General features: G+C 46.9%; 1 protein-coding gene across 1 annotated transcript in view; it reads right to left on the bottom strand.

Moving 5' to 3' along the window:
• The window catches only part of COL7A1 (collagen type VII alpha 1 chain), a 159,004-nt gene that overhangs the window by 9,988 nt on the left and 127,338 nt on the right, over positions 1-21,678 (bottom strand). Inside the window, exons 96-116 of the mRNA XM_084832478.1 lie at positions 19,799-19,924; positions 18,938-19,009; positions 18,717-18,752; positions 17,834-17,893; positions 16,947-16,991; positions 16,813-16,848; positions 15,153-15,188; positions 14,540-14,596; positions 14,271-14,342; positions 12,902-12,973; positions 12,373-12,408; positions 12,198-12,278; positions 11,605-11,658; positions 8,516-8,569; positions 8,366-8,428; positions 7,736-7,798; positions 5,458-5,574; positions 4,486-4,563; positions 2,682-2,735; positions 2,290-2,338; positions 1,977-2,009 (exon numbers count right to left, since the gene is read on the bottom strand). Coding sequence (XP_084688604.1) covers positions 1,977-2,009; positions 2,290-2,338; positions 2,682-2,735; positions 4,486-4,563; positions 5,458-5,574; positions 7,736-7,798; positions 8,366-8,428; positions 8,516-8,569; positions 11,605-11,658; positions 12,198-12,278; positions 12,373-12,408; positions 12,902-12,973; positions 14,271-14,342; positions 14,540-14,596; positions 15,153-15,188; positions 16,813-16,848; positions 16,947-16,991; positions 17,834-17,893; positions 18,717-18,752; positions 18,938-19,009; positions 19,799-19,924 — 1,294 coding nt within the window. The remainder of the gene's footprint in view (positions 1-1,976; positions 2,010-2,289; positions 2,339-2,681; positions 2,736-4,485; positions 4,564-5,457; positions 5,575-7,735; positions 7,799-8,365; positions 8,429-8,515; positions 8,570-11,604; positions 11,659-12,197; positions 12,279-12,372; positions 12,409-12,901; positions 12,974-14,270; positions 14,343-14,539; positions 14,597-15,152; positions 15,189-16,812; positions 16,849-16,946; positions 16,992-17,833; positions 17,894-18,716; positions 18,753-18,937; positions 19,010-19,798; positions 19,925-21,678) is intronic.

Here is a 21,678-nt window from a genome sequence, read left to right as displayed (position 1 = left end):
TTGTCTTTTTCTTTTAAAAACATGTTTTAACCTGGTGTTTTATTCTTTTATCTTTATTGTTCACTGCTCCGAAATCTTCTGATGTGGAGCGGTATATAAATATTGTAAGTAAGTAAGTAAGTAGGTAAAATATTCCCACCCTTAGTGGCAGGAGGTGCAGACCAGTCTGCACGGATGAATGTTATCCCGATCTTGCTGGGACAGGGTACACAGAGTGCTCTTGGATGCTGGCTCATTCGGGTGGATCAACATTTCAGCAATACACAACAAAGCATGGGAAGCTACTAGTCAAGCACCAATGGAAAGCTGATGTCAGGGAGACAAATAAGCACAGCACCTGATGCTCCCAGGTATGCAGCATTTGTCGCTAGCGGTTTGGATAAAGGCTGATTTCATGCTCAAACATAACAGTAAGCATCAACACTGAGAAGCCCTGTCAACCCTTCCTATACCTTTGGCAATCCAGTTCTGACCACAGGCCCCTGAGCACAGATGGTTGATTGATGCTTCCTGCTATCTGGAGTTAACTTTTAAAAACACCCTTTACTTCCAGCCGACACGTCCCTGGGTATTTTCTGGGTATTTTCTGGCTCTCTCTGCCTTCTTGATCATCTGTGGGATCTTGATTGCCACTGAAAAGTCTTCTTTTGCTCCTTGCATGCATCTCCCCCACCCACATCCACTCTTCTACTTTGAGAACAATTAATAATGCCTGCAACGTACACCCGTTTTGCTGTTTTCCATCCAAGTATGGAAATCAGTGTGATCCAATGGATGGAGTCTTGCATTTCAACCTGGGAAATGAAGAACTGAAACCCGGCTCAGCTGTGAGCTCACAGAGGCCAAAACTATACATCCAGCAGCAGACCCGGATGGAAACATGAGTCTCTTCCAAACATCTAAAAAGCAGAGCTGGTGGGGAGATGGAAGAGTTGGAGGAAAGAAGCAGTGGGTAAGGGAGGCATGCTTAAGCTTCCCTTACCTGCCACTTCCCCCTGTATTCCTGTCTCCCAGCCACTTTTCTCCTGCATGCATGTTTGCCATGTCTGGAGGGAGTGCAGGGGAAAAGTGGTTGGCACAGTATGAGTTAAGTGCCCTCCCCCTGCCTACTACCAGTGCTGGCTCCAGGTTTTTGAGGGCCCTTAGGCAAGGCACTCTCAATGGGCCCCTTCCCTCACCACCAATGTCACTGGCTGCCCTTGCTCCTCATCCCCTTTCTCATCACTGCTTCCACTTGCTTACTGGACAGGCAGAGAGCGCCAGCGAGCAAGATGGCAGGGGCATCTGCTGCTCCTCCTTCTCACCACCACTGCTGCCTGGGCCAGAGGGAGAGGCAGGTGAATAAGCTGGTTGCAGTGGTGAAGAGGAGGAGCAACTCCAGGGGGTCTTGTCAGTGGGCCCCTGCTGGGGTGTGGGCCCTTGGCAGGTGCCCGGCCATGCCTAGCCTTGAAGCTGGCCCTGCCTGTGACTTCTCTCCTCAGAATCATGATTCTATCACTTTTAAAATATTCATGGGGACCTGGGTCTCTGCCAAAAATCTAGCTTGTCCTTGAGACATTGGCACCCAGTTTCTGTTCCCTATTTGTAAAATACCTACTTCACAGGGTTGTTGTGATGCTAAATGAGATGATTTTTTTAAAAACTGTCTCTGAACGTACATCTGAGAGGGTGGGCTTTTATTCTAAATAAGTGATACTAAAAACAAAACAAACCAGGGATTAGTATGCCATGGTTCCCATGAACTCATCACTTTAGCTATTGCACAGGAATTAATAAGCCTTCAGTGCATTTGTTACCTTCCTCATCCCAACATCAATTCTGATATTCCTGACAATTTTCCAGCAGTTCTGTATATCTGGGAGTACAAATTGGATTCATGTATCAATGATGTGCTGGATGCTGGTCTTTACCACTGGCTGGGATTATGGGTGCTGCTGCAGAGAGGAAGGCAGCTAATGGTAACCAAAAATACTCACGTCGTTCAGGAGGGGAGAACTGTCCTCCACAAGCTGAAATGAGAAATGGAGAGGTGATTAATTCATCCAGGCACCCAGGTCTGGAGTCTCTGCTCTCAGGCATCGAAGGCCAAACTACAAGTTACATGCAAGGTCTGTGACTGGATCCCCCATGTGCGATTAGAACTCCCTGCATGGACATGCTGGCTGGGAATTATGGGAGTTGAGGTCCAACATATCTGGAGGGCACCAGGCTTGGGAAAGTTACTCCAGGGGGGAAAATAGCAGGATGGAGGCACAAGGGATCAGAGGTTAGCGGTGGGTGGAGCCTTACCACAGTGCTGACTCATCTCCTGCCTGACGAACAGTCGGACCTCTTCTTCCTGCAGAAAAGCCAATGCAAAGCATGATGGGTCCATCTCACTGTTGCGATTCTCCCATGCAAGATACATGCAGGGAGAAACTGGTGAAACCTCCCTCACCTAAATGTTCCATCTCAAGGGTCTAATCAAATGGGAAAGAGTGCAGGGGAGCATGCTAAAAGCCTGCAGCGTGAAAAACCAGGACAAGAGTGCTTGACTGACCCGAATGCTTTCTTGCTAAAAGGAATACAAACAATGGCACCATCTGTCTTTGGCTGATATATATGCAAAGCCCCATCCTATGTCACGGTTTTGATTCAGAACTTCATGCCAGAGGGCTGAAAGGGTCTTCCCCCCTCCTCACCGTCATGCCAGGCATTCCTTTCTCTCCTCTGGGGCCATCGAGCCCTGGATTTCCCTATCAAAAAACAGAGAAGTCAGTAAGTCAGTTAACAGAAGACAGGAACATTCTGAGCTGAGAAATACACTCAGTTTCAGGAAGCTCTACACTATAAACCTAGAGAAGGCACTGGATGCTGATGGGTGCAAATGAGGTGCACGTTACTTAGGTATCATAGAGACAGTAAGGATGGCCAAGGAGGCTGTGGCTCAGAGCCTCATGCAGAAACTTCACCTGGCCCACAGCCACAGAGCCCATCATGCCCCATCACTTTCCTCCCCTCGCCCCAAATGTTTTCCTCTTTCTAACTGCCTCCTTGAGGCCAATTCCCCCACTCCCACCTCCTTCTCCTATGGCCCCCACTGGCTCTCAGTTCCCCTACAGATCCTGCATTTGATGAAGTGAGCTGTGGTCCACGCAAGCTTATGTCATAACGAATTAGTCAGTCTGTAAGACGCCACAGGACTCTTCATTGTTTTTGTTTCTTCATCCCATTCTATCCAGCGCTGGCCTGCTCAACCTGTGGCTCCTTCTTCTCCACCTCTGCCTCCACCCCCAGCCAGGATTCCTGGGAAACTTGTACACTGGGACCCCACTAACTACACTGCCATCACTTAGAGACCCTTAATCCCAGCTTAATGGCTAGGGGACAGAAATGTGACTCGCTTAAGACTTGATATTCTTTTTTTCTTTTGAATATATTTTTATTTATTTTATCTTTATAAACACTACCAAAATTGCCAACAACCTACTCAATACTTCAATTCTCATCCATACAATATTTTAGTTAAGACATCATAATCAGAGAAGAAAGAAAGGGGAAAAAAGGGAGAGGAAGAAAGGACGTCAAGAAAAAAGGAACAAGTTCTTTCCCCTTCCTCCCTCTCTCCCCCTCTCCATCCCTTAAGAATTAAATTTAAACTCCAACATCTCCCAACCTCCAATGGTATTCTATTTTAAAAAACTGTATCTATTATACAATCTTACAATTTAGTAAAACAATCTTTTATATCAACACAACAGTTCTACACTTCATTCCCAAAAGCCTGAATATTAGTAATAATAATAATAGTAATCAAAAAGAAAGAATATAGTATTGTATAATAATAAAACTTAAGATGAATCTTCAACAGTCAATAATATTTTTTATACTAGAAATTTTGTCTATTTTAAAATATAAAATAGAAGAAACATAAAGAGAAAAAATAAAAAGAGAATACATAAAGGTAAAGAAATAAGTATAAAATCATTTCTTCTGAGTTAGCCTAGATCATGAAAGCTACACACAAGCAGTTAACAGTACTTGTTTAGAAATTCCATTACTCTGGTTTCTCTTCAGATCATATACATCTTTCGCCTTTTACTAAAGACTTGATTTTCAATTATCTACCTACACATTGTCCAAGCATTTCTGAATAGCTTTCCTGTGTAGAAACTGGGAGCTCAAGAAGATGTGCAACGAAGTAACAAAAACATTTCTTAATAACATAACATAAAATAACAGCTCCAGCTTTAGGAGAAGCTGCAATTAGCTTCCATTCAAATGGAATTTCCTCACTTCAACAGTGAGGTCCCTGGGAAACGTAGCTGAAGAGATCAAACTCCACAATAACAAACAGGATGGCGTGTGCATGTTTGGGAAAATAATCTGGTAAATCTGACTGAATGCCAAATCAGAACTGATGCCCATCCCGACTTAACTCCAAGGCACGCAAAGCATCCTGGCAGCTAAGCTACACCAAAGATGGTTAGGAAGATGTTTACAAACCTGCTCTCCTCTTTCTCCTGACACACCTGGGACTCCTCGGGCTCCTACAACTGACTCTCCTGGGGGCCCTCTTTCACCCTGCAATGGGAAATCAAACACACCGAAACAATCTTGTCAAGATGGAGAATCAGAGGAAGCGGGCTCTGGTCCACAAAAGCTTACGCCCTGGGATATTTGTTAGTCTTTAGGGTGCCACAAGGCTCTTTGTTGCCTCTACAGATGCCACAGATACCCACTGGATGATGCCTGTGTCATCACCATCGATGTGCAGCATCCCCCTCCAGGGCTATTTTGTGGCCTCATAACTATCTCACTGTGTTGTTTATTTCTGTCAAGACTGAGCACTTCCTGTTGTACCATTCAAGCTTGGGAGTACTTATCTAGCCCTTTTAAAAGGACAGAGAAGGAGGTAAGTTGGGGAGGACGGGTTAGAGGTTGGGGCCTATCCCATTTTGGAAGAGACACAGACTGTTATTGTTCCTCCTTCATTCACATGTTACATCACTAAGGCAATGCTGAAGAAGTGTCTGGGACAGCCTTTAGCCCTCAGCAGGGGCAAGCAACCTGAAGCTCCCCAGATGTTTTGGACTAAAGCTCCCATCAGCCCCAGTCAGCATGGCTAATGCCAAGAGACTATGGGAGTTGTAGTTCAACACATCTGGAGGGCACAGGCTGCCTGCCCTGGCCTTGAGCCTAATGCTCTCTTTATTACTAGTAGCTGGACCAAGGGGGAGAGCCACAATAGACCTTGAGAGCAGGCTGCCATATGCCTGTGCCCAGGGCAGAAGGAAATGGGGAAAAGAAAAACTACCTGCTATGGTACATTGCACACTGTTTCCCTATTGGGACTCATAAGCAACATCTGCTGTGATTTCAAGAGGCAAGAGGGGACAAAAATGTCTCCCAGGTGACTATGCACAGGGTAGCAGACTCTGATGGAAACAGCCAAACTGTCAGGTGATCAGTCCTTACCTTCTGCCCCTGAATCCCTTCTGGGCCTTTTGGGCCAATGGTGCCAGGAGGCCCAGGGAGCCCTGTGGGTCCATCACTGCCCCTGGGTCCTGGGGAGCCAATAATGCCTGGAGCACCCTAAGGAATGAGAGATAAGCATTAGGAACAATCCTGACACAGTAGTTTCACCTGCAAAGAAAACCGATTGCCTTGCTTCTGCAAAGGCTCAATATTCTGCTATGCTGCCCCAAGTATAAGAACAAGATTTTCTTCCTGCAAAATTGTTTCAATAATTTGCTGACTGGAGGATTTCAATTTTATTGAGGTTGTTTACAGCAAGCAATAAAAAGGCTCTTCCCACGGGATGGAAGGCAGCTATTGTTATTCTCTCTTATTAGAAGTGGAGAAAAGATCTAACACAGGAAATTATAGCACACAGGTCAGTTACGTTTCAAAGTTTGATGCAAAATATATCCTTTCGCAATCGGAGGATTGGGTTCTACAAAATTTATTTTTCTTTTCAGAGCAGGAGGAGGCTGATTTTCAAACTGGTAAATCTGCTTAGATAATGGTTTGATTTTGGTACATCTTTCGCAAAAATATTTGGGGAAGACTGTTCAAAGATTATATTTAGCTGTTGTCAACCTTCCAAATGTTTTTGATTTGGTACCCAGGAATAAACTTTGGGAAATGTTCTCTCAGTGTAATATTGACAGGAGTTCTCTTTTGTAAGAGTGCCATATACAAATATTAATTTAAGAATTTGTTTAGACGTTAAGGGCAAATCAGTCCAGTGCCTCCTACATAGTGTGTAAGGTAAGGCTGCATTCTGGCTGCTCTTCATTTTCATTTCATGTTAATAACATTGCTTCTGAAGGTGCTTCCAGATAGAGAGCTCCTAGCACTGCCAGTCAAAAGGCATTGTGGAGCTATTCAGTCTTTTCCTCCTTAACATATTTTTTTCTGGTAAGAGTAAAAGACAGAAGAACCAATGGGAAAACATGAGAGGGCGACTAATGAAAGACAATGGTGTCTGGACCCCCCTGCCCCCTGGTAAAGTTCTACGAATGAGGCAGGGCAATTGCACAATAAAAGCCTTGTCTGGAAGCACTCTGAGTTAAGGAGCAAGTCTTATTGTCCTGTTCATGTTCTTCAATTAATTACATCCATCATATTATATGCAGACAATATGGTCCTCATTTAGTATGCTACACTAGTCTTAGATGTTTACCAGAGGTCTAGGTAATTTTTGACAGAAAGAGAAGCAACATATTCATTACATGAATGCAAAGGTCTTGGTAACAGGTTGTAATGCCCCTAACTGTAGTTGGACAGTTAACAATAAAGTTAAAAATGTAAATATTTTAGTATAGTTTCCTTTAGTAACTAGAGAAACCCCAATTGTTTGCATCTAGGATAAAAGCAGACAAGTCTGTTCAGGAGGTTTTAAGAATTTAGAAGAGTAAAGATGGAAAGGAAGCATCAGTTATCAAAGTATCCGAGGCCAAAATATCGACACAGATACTTTACAATACCGAAATTTGGTACTACGTTGAAGTAGGAAATCTGAGATTATTCAGAATAATTTTCTCATAAATATTTCATCTGTTTCTAGATGAATTTCTGCTGCACTGATTAGAAATGAAACAGACTGTTATCTGTCTGAATAAGGATTTTAGTTCATTTATTCAAATGTGTATCTAAGTACACCTTTTAGAACCATGACTATTTTCTACTTTTTGGATGGTTAAAGTGTATGTATTCTCCAGCTTGTCCCCCATGGTATGGATCTGAATAATCCCTTACCCTCAAATACTGATGTTGCTTAATCTTTCTGGAGGCAGAGGCATATGATATAAGGGTGGAATAAGGCAAACTGTGGAATTTTAGCAGGGAACTAAACTTGCTTCCACGTTGGTGAACTGTGGATATTCCTGTCCTGGGTATTGTAAACTTGTTGTCACGTCAGTCTTCGCTGTCTTGTGTTGCACAACATGAGCACAAGGTCTCCAATTCCCTGGGCAAGCCCCTGGTTTGCTAAGGTTGATAGCAACGGAGTGCTATCAACCTTAGTTAGCAGTCAGTGAGCTTCCACAGCTATCATTCCCAAATTGCCCAACGTGTCCATAAAAGATGAAGCACATGAGCACGTAGGACAGCATCACACCGAGTGCCACACCGCAGAAAAGGGCCAGATGGGGAAGCTACCAAATTCTTCAGCAGTGTGGGACTAGCTTGTACCCTTCTGAAGCCAGCAAACCTCACCGCTCTTCAGTGTATTCAGAAAAGAATAACGCACCCGGTCACCCTTTTCTCCCTGGTCTCCTTTGGATCCTTGCTGGCCATCAAATCCCCTGTCGCCCTATGAACAAAGATCACATTTTGATTAAGTGTATGAATGGAGCGAACTTTTTAGATTGGCTTTATACGTCCAGGGTCTGGAAAAGATAAAAGCTTCATGAAGGCAGAAATATTGCTGGCATTGCAGACATAGGCATAGATCAAAGAATCTGCTGCCTGGGTGGCTTGTTTGGACTCTCACCATCCCACATTGAAAAGAGAGGGCACACCGTACCTCTTCCAAAGGCCAGGATGGAACTGTCTCTCTAAACAATATAGCAATGCCTCTCCTAATCGGAAGAAATCTCTTTTATAGCAGAGAAGCAGTGGGAAAGACAGAAGTGTCCTTCCATCAACGTGCTGCCTTTATATTGATTATCTCAATATAGCATTGGTATCTCTGGAAGCAGCATTGATGAAATCCAGTTGGTCATCCTATAATCAGGAAGGCAACTGCACAGAGCTTTCTAGTCAACATAAGCAGAGAAACACTGGAACTGGGACATAGTTATCACCAAGCTGTTATCTCTTGTCTGGCCATAGCCTAGCTCTCCCTTTTATTCCCATATGAGTGTTCCTTAGTCCATACCTTGGGTCCTATGAGGCCTTCTTTCCCAGGGATTCCTGGGGTTCCAGGCATGCCCACTTCTCCCTAGGAAAACAAAGTAGAAGGTAAGCTGACCTGTCCAAACATACGCCTGACTAGAGTTCCTCATTGGTATATGCTGGGAACACTTACGGGGTCACCCTTCCTTCCAGCAAGTCCCATTCGGCCCAGCAGGCCTGGCTCTCCCTAGAACAGATGGGGAAAAATGCCTGAGTGGAAAAGGACAAGGCAAAGGAAAAGCTGACTACAGGCTTGGCAGCAGAGGGATTGCTTCCCTCTAAGAGGTCTGACAAAACTCAGACTTCCCAAGTCCTTCAGGGTCTCTGTGTGGTCACACATACGGGTTCTGCACCTGCACAGAGCAGCATCTGGGAAACATCTAGAGCTTTAGAGAGCATTCTAGCCCCTGCCTTTGAATGGGGAACCCTTGTGCCTTCAGGCTGGCTCAAGGGAAGGAAGAGCACCTCTCTCCTTCAGTTCCTTTTTGACCCCTGCCTTAGCAGCACAGCAGGGAAACTCGCTCCTTAGATGTCTGTGTTTCTGCCCCTCTTTTCCCCAGTTCATATTGTTCATGGCAATCAGCCATCCCCTTTCCTCCTCAAATACAGTCCAGGCAGACACTCAGTGACCTGGTTCGCACAACACAGCTGGCTCATCGTGGGTTACACAACTCTCACTTAACCCATGATTTGCAGTAGGGCTTAAGTGAGGATTGTTTAACCCTCAAATAAGCCATGATGACCGGGTTCAGCTTTATCCCACTCTAACTGGGGGTTGCACAATTAAAATGGCGGTCGCACAATGGGTTAAATAGACTACCATGAGCCGGCTGTATCATGTGAACCAACGCATAGCCTCCCAATGTCTTGGCGGCGGGGGGGGGGGGGGTCCACACAGGTTTTCCCTGCGTAGGCGTACATTGGCTGTAGGTGTGACAAACACTGCAATGTCTATGGGACGCCTCACAATAGCTAGCAGCCCTCACACAGCACCTCAAATATGCTGGTTCATACAAATGGTGCCTCCATGTGAGCACCAGCCAGAACTCAGCGGCAGCCCTAGGCACTCCCAAACTGCACACCAGCTATTTTTCTAGGTGTTCACATGTTGGGAAGTCAAGATCGGCAGCAGGTTTCAAAGGAATGTATATCTGGCAAAAGAAGACACAAGTGATCTTCACATATAATTGCTGTACATGCTTCCCCCCCATGTATCACTGTATATTTGTGTAAGCAAAGTGTGTGTGTGTGTGTGTGTGTGAGAGAGAGAGAAGTGACTCTAACACACTTCTCAGTAAAAATCCTTAGAAGCCATTTTAGTCCCAGCAGATAATGGTGCTGCCAAGGCTGAACCACCAGGCAGAAGTCTGGGGACTGGCAACTTAGAAGGCCCCCAAATGACTTCTCCCCACCACCACAGGCACTCCGATTGCTTCCTGCCCCACCTACTGCTATTTCCATTCCCCCCTTCACATCTCCCCAGGCAGAGACATCTTTTCTATTTTTTCTTTTCATTTTTAGAACTGGTCAGGTATGCTACATAGGAAACTGCAGTCATGCCCAGCAACTTCATTTCCCCAGATGGCCTCAAGATGGCCACATGGGCCCAGAAGCATGCTGGGGAAATAAATACACCAGGTGTGCCTGCAGCTTCACTCTGCAGTGTACCTGAACTCTTCTAAAGGTTAAACAAGGAGTCTGCCTGGTAAGGGAGGGTAAAGAGTTAGTGGGGAGAGAGTGAGCACAGGGTGAGGAGGTGGGGGAGAGGAACAGCAGAGAGTAAGAAAGAGTGCTGCACTGGATTAGCAGGGAAAGAGTGTGCTGGGGGAGTGAAATGGGGGGTGTTGTTTGCCACCCAGGAGTGTATATGCCAGAGGGCATCTTACTGAGGGTCCCCTCAATCCTGGCCGTGCTACTGCCAGCAGAGAGTGTCACATTTCCAGAGTCCAAGGGCATCTCTACTCCAGCCTAAAATCCTGCATTTTAAACGGGGCTTTCATCTTCCATTTTAAATGCCGGATCACAATGACTCCCTCTTTCAACAGCTTCCTTTCCCTGCTCCCCTTCCCCCTGTATCTGAGTCTTCCATTATCTTTCATTGATCTTGCTCCTCTTCTCGCAACTCTTTTCAGGGAGGATGATAGCTCATTATCTGTGATCTATTTAAAAACAGAACAAAGGAGATGCCCTGGGGGCGGCGCATCATGTAAAGAGCTCGCAAACTTCCCTGAAGGAGCAATCTCAATTGCAAGATAAAAGCTCCATGTGAAGACAGCCCAAGCATAGCAGTTGCAGGTTCCAAGGGGTTCCAAGACGCTCAATACAAGGGATGAATCATAGAATCATAGAATAGTAGGGTTGGAGGCAAAAGGCAAGGTCTCAACAGTCCACATCACAGGCAACAAGGTGCCAAGGCATCACAGCAGACAAAGAGCAAGCAGAATGAGAGTCAAATCTCAGTCCAGAAGTACTCATGCGAGGAATCAGTCAAAGAAGCAGTCCTAAATCAATGGATCCAGGAAGGTCTGGTCAACACTGTTTCTAGCAACTCTCTCAATCTTACACTGCTGTTTTTATGCAGAGGCTGTCAGAGCCATGCCCAAGCCTCAGCGGTGAGCTGCTAGTGACGGCAGCTGAAAAGGTCCTCCTTGTGAGCAAGTGTAGACCTTTTCTCACAAGAAGGCCTCTGGCTCAGTCTAGCACTCCTTCCGAATTCCTGTCTTTTTAGGTGGCGTCTCTCCTGAGGGCTTGGGGTTTTCTCTGCCTGCACCTCTGAGGCAGAGTCCTTGTCGTCCACAGGTGATGTCTTAATAGGAGTCACCACCTGAGGGCCCAGGTTCCTCCTGGTCTACTGGCAAATCCTAGGCATTGCTGGTGGCAGGTGATTCCTGGTCCTCCAGCTCTTCCTCCTCCGAAGAGTCTTCCAGCAGGAGCATGACAGAGAGCATCTCAAACAGCCACCAAGCGGCACAAGGCTGTCTTCAAGCAAGGCTATGATTAGGATTCCTTCTCACATCTCTGCTCAACCCCTCCTGCTATGTGGAGCCTTCCTGCCACCATGGAGGAGACTGAAGACCCTTTCTGAAAGAATAGTTTGCTTCATCTCCTTAATAGTTCTAAAGGCATTACGTGCCCTCTTTCTCTGTGAAACCTTTTCAGTTAAATGGGAGCACCACCAGTCTCATAATGCAAAGGAGAACCAAGAGAAATGCTGGCACTCACCTTCTCCCCCTTATCTCCATCCTGGCCACAGGCACCTTTCATTCCTCGGTCGCCCTACAACAGGAAGAAGAGAAAAACAACACTACAAATTAATCTTCACAAATGGTTTAGTACTTTTTGATGTACAAGGTGCTTTACAATTCTTTTATATTCAGATATTAGGTTTTTAGAAGAAATTGTGACAAGAACAAAAGAGAGAAAGAAAAACATACAACCACCACAGCATAACAAAAACAACATTAAGAGGACAGAGACCTTGCTTTGCAATTCTTAGCCTGAAACAATCCTGCTAGGCTGAAGAGCAGTCAGTTCCACAAGGCCACCCAGTAAGCTCAGACCTTTTCTAGAGAAAAAGCACACAGCCTCAAGGGGGACGGAGGGCTTTATGAAGCTAAAAACAACATCAACCTTCCGAAGGGTAGCAAATCTGCATTTCCCCTTTGATAGCTCTGAAGTATCTTAAAATCTCTCTGCCAGTGGGTTTGGCTTCTCTCTGCTTTGTGAAGGGGTTCAAGTTACATCCTAGTCTGGAGACTTGAGAGCACCTCTCAAAATCACAGGGAGGTGCACAAAAGAAACATGCCATGATGTACCTTTGGGCCTCTCATTCCATTGGGTCCCAGGTCTCCTTTCTCCCCTCTGGTTCCTGGAATACCATCCTTCCCGGGTAGACCCTGAAGGGATAAAGATGAAGGCAAGATAATGTGACCCCCAGGCTTTGTCCTGCACAAGCAAGGGCAGAAACAGCAGCTAATGACAAGTCCTCACCGGCTCTCCTGGCTCTCCTGACTCACCAACTTCTCCCTGGGCAAAGCCAAACACACAGTATGAAAACACACAATACAAAGGTCAAAACTCAAGCTGTACATGTGTTAAAGCACATACAAGAAAGACCAAAGGCTAGTAGGGGACAGTGGACCATTTCAGCTTCAGATTTAAAGCTTTATAGCAGCAAGGTTGACTGAAGGCTGAAATAGGTCCCCACCCACAAACTCTTGCCAGTCTCAGTGAGAATCTCTCAAAAGTATGAAGACTTAAAAGAGGGCGTCTTGGATGGATGAAGTTACCAATTCTATCAGTCATTTTTAACGTCCCCCACATGCATGAGCCACTCCCAAGATGGCATCACTCTTGCTAAGCACAAGTCTCAAAGTGCCTTGCAGATACTTGAAAAGAAGGTAAGATCTTGGTGGCACCAGGATGGGCTGCTATAGGCACATGGACCAGCAGGTGAGGATTCCTGCAGTGAACCTCTGTCAGTGAATGTGTAGCCATGAATGATGAGATAACCTCTTACCTTCTGCCCACCAGGACCTCGTGCACCTGGGAAACCTGTCGATCCCTTCTCTCCCTGCTCACCTTTCACTCCCTATAGGTTAAAAGTGATGATTACTGGAAAATGGAGGTGACCAAGAAAAAGAAAAGATGCTTGCCTAGCTCCTACTGATGAATGGGAAAAACAGTATTTAAAATGAAACCAGAGTCCCTCCCCGCACCCCACCCCTGCCAACATGGAACCATCCAACTCCAATTGCAGGAGCTCCTCTAACTCAGGCTTATGCCTAGTTCTAATGTATCGGATGTTTCTGCCCAGCCCACCAATGCTATATCCCAGTATGTCCTCTACAGCCTTAGGAGATGGATGCTGGACAAGATATATCTAAAAACAGCTACAGTGGTATCAACCCTGCTCTTGCCATATTCATTATTTTCCTTTTCTCTCAGTAATTCCCTTCAGAGAAAACAGTGGTAGCTGCTGGTTTCATTTACCAGAACCAGACCCTGTAGCAATGCTTTGAAACAAGTACCTTTCCTATCACTTATAGCAATAACAATTCTTGGCACTGATACATCTCCTACTGATACATCGACATTGGCAGAACACAGATTGGGCCCCATTTCTTTCAACCTCTCCTACTTGTTCCCACTTTGGGCTCCTGATGTCCGAGTAGCGCACTACAGGCAACGTTTTTTACTTCTAGCACTTGTCCTGAGCCAGCACTTGGAACAGAACTATGGGCCTATGCCAATTCTGCTCACCGCCTTCAGATACAGGCATGCAACCTGTTAAGGGCTCCTTGGAGGGCTCTCTCAGTCTAATCCAGTAGCCAAGTCCAGACACAGACAAAGGGATTCTTTTCAAAGCTTTATTCTTCTTTTACAACTTAACAGCTCTACAGGTAGCAACTAGATCTGAGCAGCAGCATCCCTGTGCCCTAAGTTAGAACAGTTGGTCCCCGTTTGAAAAGCAATTACTGGCAGACCCCTGAATATAAGGACTAGGGAGAATCCCTCCCCCTTTCCCTTGGATCCTCTGGGCGCAACCGTTCTTTGAGCGCCAACCGGGCGCTACGCCTCCTTTCCGCGCTCTCCATTTGGCGCCGCTCTCTGCATCTGCGCCGCGCATCCAACCAGTCTGCTATCGGTGCTGGGTCACTCCCAGGACTGCTTTCTAATCTAGGAATGTGGGTGGGAGGAATCTCTGGCAGCTGCGGGCCCTGGGAAAAAGGTGCGCGCTCCTCTCCCAGGAGCGACTGCTCTTCCTCCAAATTAGAACTACTCTGGGATTCTATGGGCTCAGTGTCCACCCTGACATCACCCAAGCCCAACCCAAATTCTCCCCCAACAAGCCTGGTAAGCAGTTACCCAGGGGTTTGCTCTGGTACCTTCTCTCCAAGGATGCCCTGGTCTCCTTTGTCCCCTTTGTCCCCTTCCATGCCTTTTAGGCCACGGTCTCCCTAGAGAGGGGTAAGAGAAGATGAATTCCTACTAACTCACCAACAGTGGAGTCCAAAAAGAAAAGTAGAAATGATATGATATTGAGGTTGAAGTGAACATCAACAAGTATGTGCAAGGAGAGCTGTTTCTAAAGGCTACAGATGCCACAGAGGTGCTTTCAAGGGTAGAGTTTTTTTAATGCAGCCATGACACTTACTGGCTCCCCTTTGTTCCCCCGAGCACCTGGAGGGCCCTCCACCACAGCAGTGTCGCCCTGTAATCGAGAGAATATGACAGCCAATCAGAAATGAAAGCCTTCGACTTGGCTGCAGCCCACACTCCTATGGGCCTTGTGAGCAAATACCATTTTCTACAGAGCAAATTCCACTTTTTCAGTCCAGAAAGCATCAACAGAAACTTTTCATGATAATGTTGCAAAAGTCAAGGCATAAACCAGTCTGCAGGAGAGCACAAGGGCTTGCCTCATAGCTAGAGAATGATTAGGGTGGAACCTCACACCTTCTGCATGCAAAACGTGTGCTCTGCCACTGAGCTACAGCCCTCCTTACAGACAGTCCAATCCACTGTAAGCGTAACATCTGGAGGCAGCAAGGAGGCTCCTGAGGGGAATGGCATCATGTCCTCTTTCCTGAGGCCAGGCTAATGGGCGTCATATGGAAATATCATGTTGGCAGAAATAGCTCTGCCAGTAGGAATACTTTTCCTGCCTCAATTTGAAGGATTGCCTTGGAGCTCCCCAGGTATCGATGAGGCTGTATTCAAAGTCCACAGATCAATCAACACAATCCTGTCAGTGACAGGGTACTCACTTTGTCTCCCTTTGGTCCCATAAGCCCAACGTCTCCCTAGGACAGAAGGAAGTGAACGTTAGAAATAAACCTGTAGAATTCACAGTTGTCTTCAAACTATGCTCTACTCCAAATACTGCAGACTAGCCTGACTGCAAACATATTTACGGTATTGTTATTATTGGTCCCCATATTTATTGTTTATGGCAATTTACAGCACAAGCTACAAAGGTAGGGTCTTGCCTCAAGCAGCTTATAGGGCAGGGGTGGGCAATGTATGGCCCTCCAGATGTTTTGGCATCATCCCTCACCACTGTCTATGCTGGCTAGGGCTGATGGGAGTTGTAGGCCAAAACATCTAGAGGGCCACAAATTGCCCACTCCTGTTATAGGGCTACAGTCTTTGCCCAGGATGCCTTGTGAATCCATGGGACTTCACTATGACCTGGGTGTTTGTCGAAACAGAACATATAACCGGGGCTAGATAAGCAATGTGAGGAAAGGGGACACCTTGGAACTACATGCTGCCAGGGTGGAAACTGAGCCGATAGAACCCCAGAGCAGTTCTGATTCTGAAGAGGATCAGCAATCTGTGGGAGAGGAGCCAGCTCATCCCTCACAGGCATAGCAGCTGGCAGAGATTCCTCCTGCTGGCATTCCTGAGATAGACAGTGATCCTAGCAGTGAGAAAGTGCAGGAACGAGGCTTGCTAGATGCTCGATGCAGAGGCAGGGAGCGACGAGCAATGGAGGGCACGGAAAGGAGGCGTAGCGCCCATTTGGCGCGCAAGCAACGGCCGCCTCCCGTGGACCCAAGGGAAAGAGGGAGGATCTCTCCCTAGCCCATAAGTTCAGGGTCTTCACGTGACTCTCCTTCAAACGGGCATCAACTGCCTACTCGGCACACAGGCCACTCTGCTGTTCCTTGCTTAGTCACTGGTGAATAGCATCTGAAAGAGTCATTAAGTTGTAAAAGGATTAAAGCCTTGAAAAGAATCCGTTCGTCTGTGTCTTGAGTTGGCTATTGGGGTCCACTGAAAGAGGCTGCTAGGGCACTCCTGACACATGTGTGGTGTAATGGTACATTCTGAAGTGGAGGCACTCATCCTGACAGCCGCCATAGCAATGCCTCCACGGAGAGTCCCAAATTGCAGGTAGCTGTGTTCATCCGTATCAATAAACCAGTTCTAGCAGTTTTCATTGGCTAGGAGCAGGTCTTTCATAAAGCGAATGGGTCTTAATTGCCCACCAAACCACCCCCAAATACTTCATATTACAACAGGGAACAATATATGGTTGCTGGGAAATTTCCCCCAACTACTGTGAGGATTCCAGTTAGGCTCAGAGGGAACAGAGAATTCTGGAGAGGTGTGTGTGTGTGTGTGTGTGTGTGTGTGCGTGCATGCACGTGGCAGATGACATCAGTGTCCCTGCTAATCAAAATGTGCTGGAGCTGCATCCCTTTGAGCCCTGGCTCCACTACTCCACTGATGATGTGTACTTTAGAGGTTCCCCCTCAGTCTCTCCAAAAGATATTTCCCTTTGCCCATAGCCTATGATTTGCCATGTAGCAGGCTGCAAGATTGGCAGCTTATTTAAATTTTCATGGTCAGCGTGAAGGAAGGGCAGGGAGACAGCTTTTCCTTCCTTCTTTTCCCCCTGCCCCACAGTGCTTGACTTACTTTATCACCTCTCTCCCCTCTGTTTCCTGGAAGCCCCTAAAGACAAAACAGAAAGGAGGTCACTTCAGAATGGCAACCAATTCTCATGCTCATGTTTGAGGGAGCAGAGAAAGGAAGGGGAGTCAGATATTTACCGCAGGCCCACGATCGCCCTCCAGTCCTGGCCGCCCATCTTCTCCCTGAGAAAAGGAAGAGTACATTCAGACAGACCAAAGGAAACAATCCTTAGGGATGGGGAGAGGGGCTGTGGCAGCCGGTGTAGGCCAAGCTGAAGGCAGGAATCCCTCACAACACCTGGCAAGGAGATGAATCCTGAAGAGCCTTTGTGAAAGTAAAGCAAGGCAGATCTTCAGAAGACACCAAGGTATGTTTGCTACTGGCTACTTTTATAGAAAGACAAACTGGGGTGACAGAACATTGCTGGATCCAGGTTTGTGGGGGCCCCGGGCAAGACCCCCCCTCCCTCAGTGAGGTTGCCTTCTCACTGCCCTTGTCACCAGCTGCTATGGCTCCTCATTCTCTTTCTCATCTTTGCTCCCACTTGCTTGCTCGACAGGCAGAGAGCCGGGGAGCAAGTAGGCAGCGGCAACTGCTGCTCCTCTTTCTCAGCACCACGGTTGTCTGAGCCGGAGCGAGATGCAGGTCAACAAGCAGGGTGCAATGGTGAAAAGGTGGGGCAACTCCAGGGGGCTCTTGTCAGGGGTCCCTGCGGGCCCTACTCTTGGCCCCCACCCTGTGACAGAATCTTTGATGGGTCTTCACCTGAAGACCCTGAATATCTGCCCCTCCTCCTCATGGATGTAGATACCAGAAACTAAACATGTGCTACAGGCTTTCCCTTCAAACCATGCAAAATCCCACACAGCCAACCGGTGTGCCCTGATCCTTTGCTGCTGGTCAGACACAGTTAGACCTTCACAATAATGCCATAGGTACGTATGGAAGTGAGGTGATTCCACCCCGCAAGTTCCTATGAGTTCTGCTCTGTACCTGGGCAGCAGAGTCAGGCTAAGATACATACCCGTGGCCCTGGATCTCCTCGTTCACCTCTAGCACCTGGCTGTCCAATACCTGTATCCCCCTAAAAAGCAGAAAGAGGGAGAAGTTAAGTTCCATCAGTTAAATTCCACCAGTGATCCTGTTGCTATCTGCAACATGAATTTAAGAGACCTATTTAATCTATTTCAAGGTTCTGCAACTTTGTCAGAATTTTTTCCAACTTAAACTAATATTTGGCCTAATATAACTCAGGTAATAAGGTACTAAAGGTATGTACTTATTATAATTTCTTTAATAATGCAAAAATAAGAGTCTTCCATTTGAGCAGCAATTAGTTGGTTTATTTATTTATTTATTACATTTATATCCTGCCTTTTTTCCTCCAAGAAATTCAAGGTGGCGTACATAATCCTCCTCCTCTTCCATTTTATCCTCACAACAACAACCCTGTGAGGTAGGTTGGGCTGAGAGTATGTGACTGGCCCAAAGTCACCCAGTGGGCTTCCATGGCCGAGTGGGGACTAGAACCCAGATCTCCCGACTCCCAGTCCAGCACTCTAGCCACTACACCATGCTGGCTCTTCTTTTCCAGCTTTATGTAGTATGTTCCTGGGCAGAAACAAACTTCCTACAAAATTTCCAACGTATCATTCAAATGATGGGGGTTAAAACTTGCTTTTCTTGCATTGAAAGCTGAGATTTTTAGATTTCTGAACTAGCTGCAGCATTCTACCAAGTTCTATGGAAAGGTCTGTGAATAGGGATTCATGACGACTAGCAACCCTGAGAAAGAGCACACTGTACAAAGCAAGCAAGAGGAGCAGTTCTCATGACTTGGAGACCATAAATGTCTCCATCTAGTCTTTTAGATCTGCTGGAGTCTATCAGACAAAATCAGGGCTTACCTTGTCACCTTTCCCTCCTGGGACGCCTTGTGCACCCTTCAATGAAGAGGTGGCAAGTGAAGGAAAGAGGAAAAGTGAGAGAAAACATAGATTAATATTTCAACACCACCATAGGAATGCACAGAAGTAACATTTTGATACATGGGACAGGCTGCAGCTAACTAGCTACATATACAACCCTTCTCATGTTACACCTACATTCCAAATACCCAAGTACTTACTGCTGGCCCTGGTGGTCCTGGTGGCCCTGGAGATCCTGCAGTGCCATCTCTCCCAGGAAAGCCAATCAGACCCTGGAAAGGAAAATACTTCTCAGCCCAGAAACCTAAGCCAGGCGGGGGAACCTTTTTCCTGTCGGGGTCTGCATTACCTCGGTTGAAACCTATCAGGGTCTGCATTTCAGCAGTAGATAGGGCCAGAGTTACAAATGTGACTCTTTATTCAGTACAGTATGAATATATATATATATATATATATATATATATATATATATATATACACACACGTGTATGTATGTATGTATGTATATATGTATATATTCATTCATTCATTCATTCATATATATGCATCCTGGCATTCTCCCTCTATATGTACAAGGTTCCCTCCATCAGGTTTGTAGTTGGGGAACAGAGCAGGATGGAATAAAGGACATCAATATCCTGGAGTGGGGTCGTTGAGGGGTGTGACTGGGGGAGAGTTTGAATGCCCAGATTGAGGGGTCTGCATTTAGCCCATGGGCCAAAGGTTCCCCAACTGTGGCTTAAGACCTTATTAATCTGGGGTAAAGGATCCACCCCTTTCCAGTGAGCCAAAGGCTTGAACTACATGAAATCCCCCTTCATTTAGACCCATGCTGAGTTGCTCAAAGGCAGGGAACAAGTCCAGAGAAACCACGGCATGGCTCATTGTTATGGAGAGCTCTAGAATCAGAGGCCAGTGCTGGGTATTGGGGCAAAGCATCTATCAAGATGATATGGCAGAGCAGTTCCTTGTGGTTCCTGAAGACTACCATGCATTTATCTCAACAACAACAGAAGCCAGGGCGGAGGAATTTCAAGCCTGGTAGTGTTTATCTGCCTTACCCTCTCTCCTGGAGGTCCCGGTTGGCCAGGCAGTCCATTTTCTCCTCTCAGGCCTGGCTGGCCCGACGTTCCAGCCACACCTGGCAAACCTGGGGGCCCTGGTGGGCCAGGCAAACCGGGGTCTCCCTGCAAAGAAGCCACAAGATTTGACGGTAGAGCCAGAAACAGGGAAGCCAAATGGCCACCCCACCCCCTTCTCCTCTTCCCCAAACATTTGAGAACCATTGAGCATCCATCAAAGAAGCTGCAAAGTAGCAGGTTTGCAATCCCCACTATTTTGAGCCTTTCCAGTACACCTAGTCAACACTGCTGAACGAAGTGATTTTTATTTTATTTTATTTATTATTATTAAATTTATTAATCGCCCATCTGGCTGGTCACCCAGCCACTCTGGGCGATGTACAACATACAATAAAACAGTTTAAAACAATAAAATTCTACAATAAAAACATTTTCTAAAATACTCTAACCCATCCCAAATGCCTGCCTGAACAACCATGTTTTTAATGCACGACAGATGCTCATTAAAGAGGGGGCATGACAGAGTTCCCTAGGGAGGGAGTTCCACAGAGTGGGGGCCACCACAGAAAAGGCCCTCTCCCTTGTCCCCACCAGTCTAGCTGTCCTGGCTGATGGGACAGAGAGAAGGCCATCCGAGGCTGATCTTGTTAAGTGGCCTGTCTGGTGCTGCTGGAGGCGCTCCTTAAGATAGGGTTTTAAAGGTCAAAACCAACACCTTGAATTTGGCACGGAAAACAACTGGTAACCAGTGCAACTCCTTCAGCACTGGAGTGATGTGATCTCGCCGGCAGCTGCCTTTAATCAGGCGAGCCGCCGCATTCTGTACCAGCTGCAGTTTCCGAACCGTCTTCAAGGGTAACCCCACGTAGAGCTCATTACAGTAGTCTAAACGAGAGGAGACCAGGGCATGTACTACCGATGGGAGCAGATGGTCAGGAAGGAAGGGGCAAAGCCGCCGTATCAGACGGAGTTGATACAGTGCTGTCCGCCTCACAGCTGACACCTGAGCCTCCATGGACAGCTGGGAGTCCAAAATGACCCCCAGGCTGCGGACCTGGTCTTTCAAGGGTAGCCATACCCCATTCAACACCAGGTCAACATCCTCTAGCCTCCTCTTGTCTCCCACCAAAAGTACCTCGGTCTTGTCAGGTTTCAGCTTCAGCTTATTCCTCCCCATCCAGCCACTCACCGTCTCCAGACATTTGGACAGGGATTCTACGGCCAACCTTGGTGAAGATTTGAATGAGAGGTAGAGCTGCGTGTCATCCGCATATTGATGACACTGCACCCCAAACCTCCTGATGATAGCCCCCAGCGGCTTCACATAGATGTTAAATAGCATCGGGGAGAGGATGGAACCCTGTGGCACCCCACAAGTGAGTGGCCACGGGTCCGAAACCTCCTCTCCCAGTGCTACCCTCTGGTACCTGCCAGAGAGGAAGGACCGGAACCACCGCAATACGGTGTCTCCAATGCCCAACCCCTCCAGGCAGGCCAGGAGGATACCGTGGTCAACGGTATCAAAAGCCGCTGAGAGGTCGAGGAGAACAAGGAAGGAGCATTCACCCCTATCCAGAGCCCTCCTCATATCATCTACCAAGGCGACCAAGGCCGTTTCTGTCCCATGCCCAAGCCTGAAGCCCAACTGAAATGGGTCTAGATAATCAGTTTCTTCCAAGTGTGCCTTCAACTGCACCGCCACCACCCGCTCAATCACCTTGCCCAAAAATGGCAGTTTTGAGACTGGGCGAAAGTTGTTCAGAACTTGGGGATCCAAGGAGGGCTTCTTTAAGAGCGGTCTTATCACTGCCTCCTTGAGGGTTGATGGCATCACTCCCTCCTCAAGGGAGGCGTTCACC

This window comes from Heloderma suspectum, chromosome 2, assembly GCF_057233095.1.
Source record: "Heloderma suspectum isolate Gila_16-S chromosome 2, 16-S_ref, whole genome shotgun sequence".
Lineage (NCBI taxonomy): Eukaryota > Metazoa > Chordata > Lepidosauria > Squamata > Helodermatidae > Heloderma > Heloderma suspectum.
This window is presented reverse-complemented; position numbering and strand designations above follow the sequence as displayed.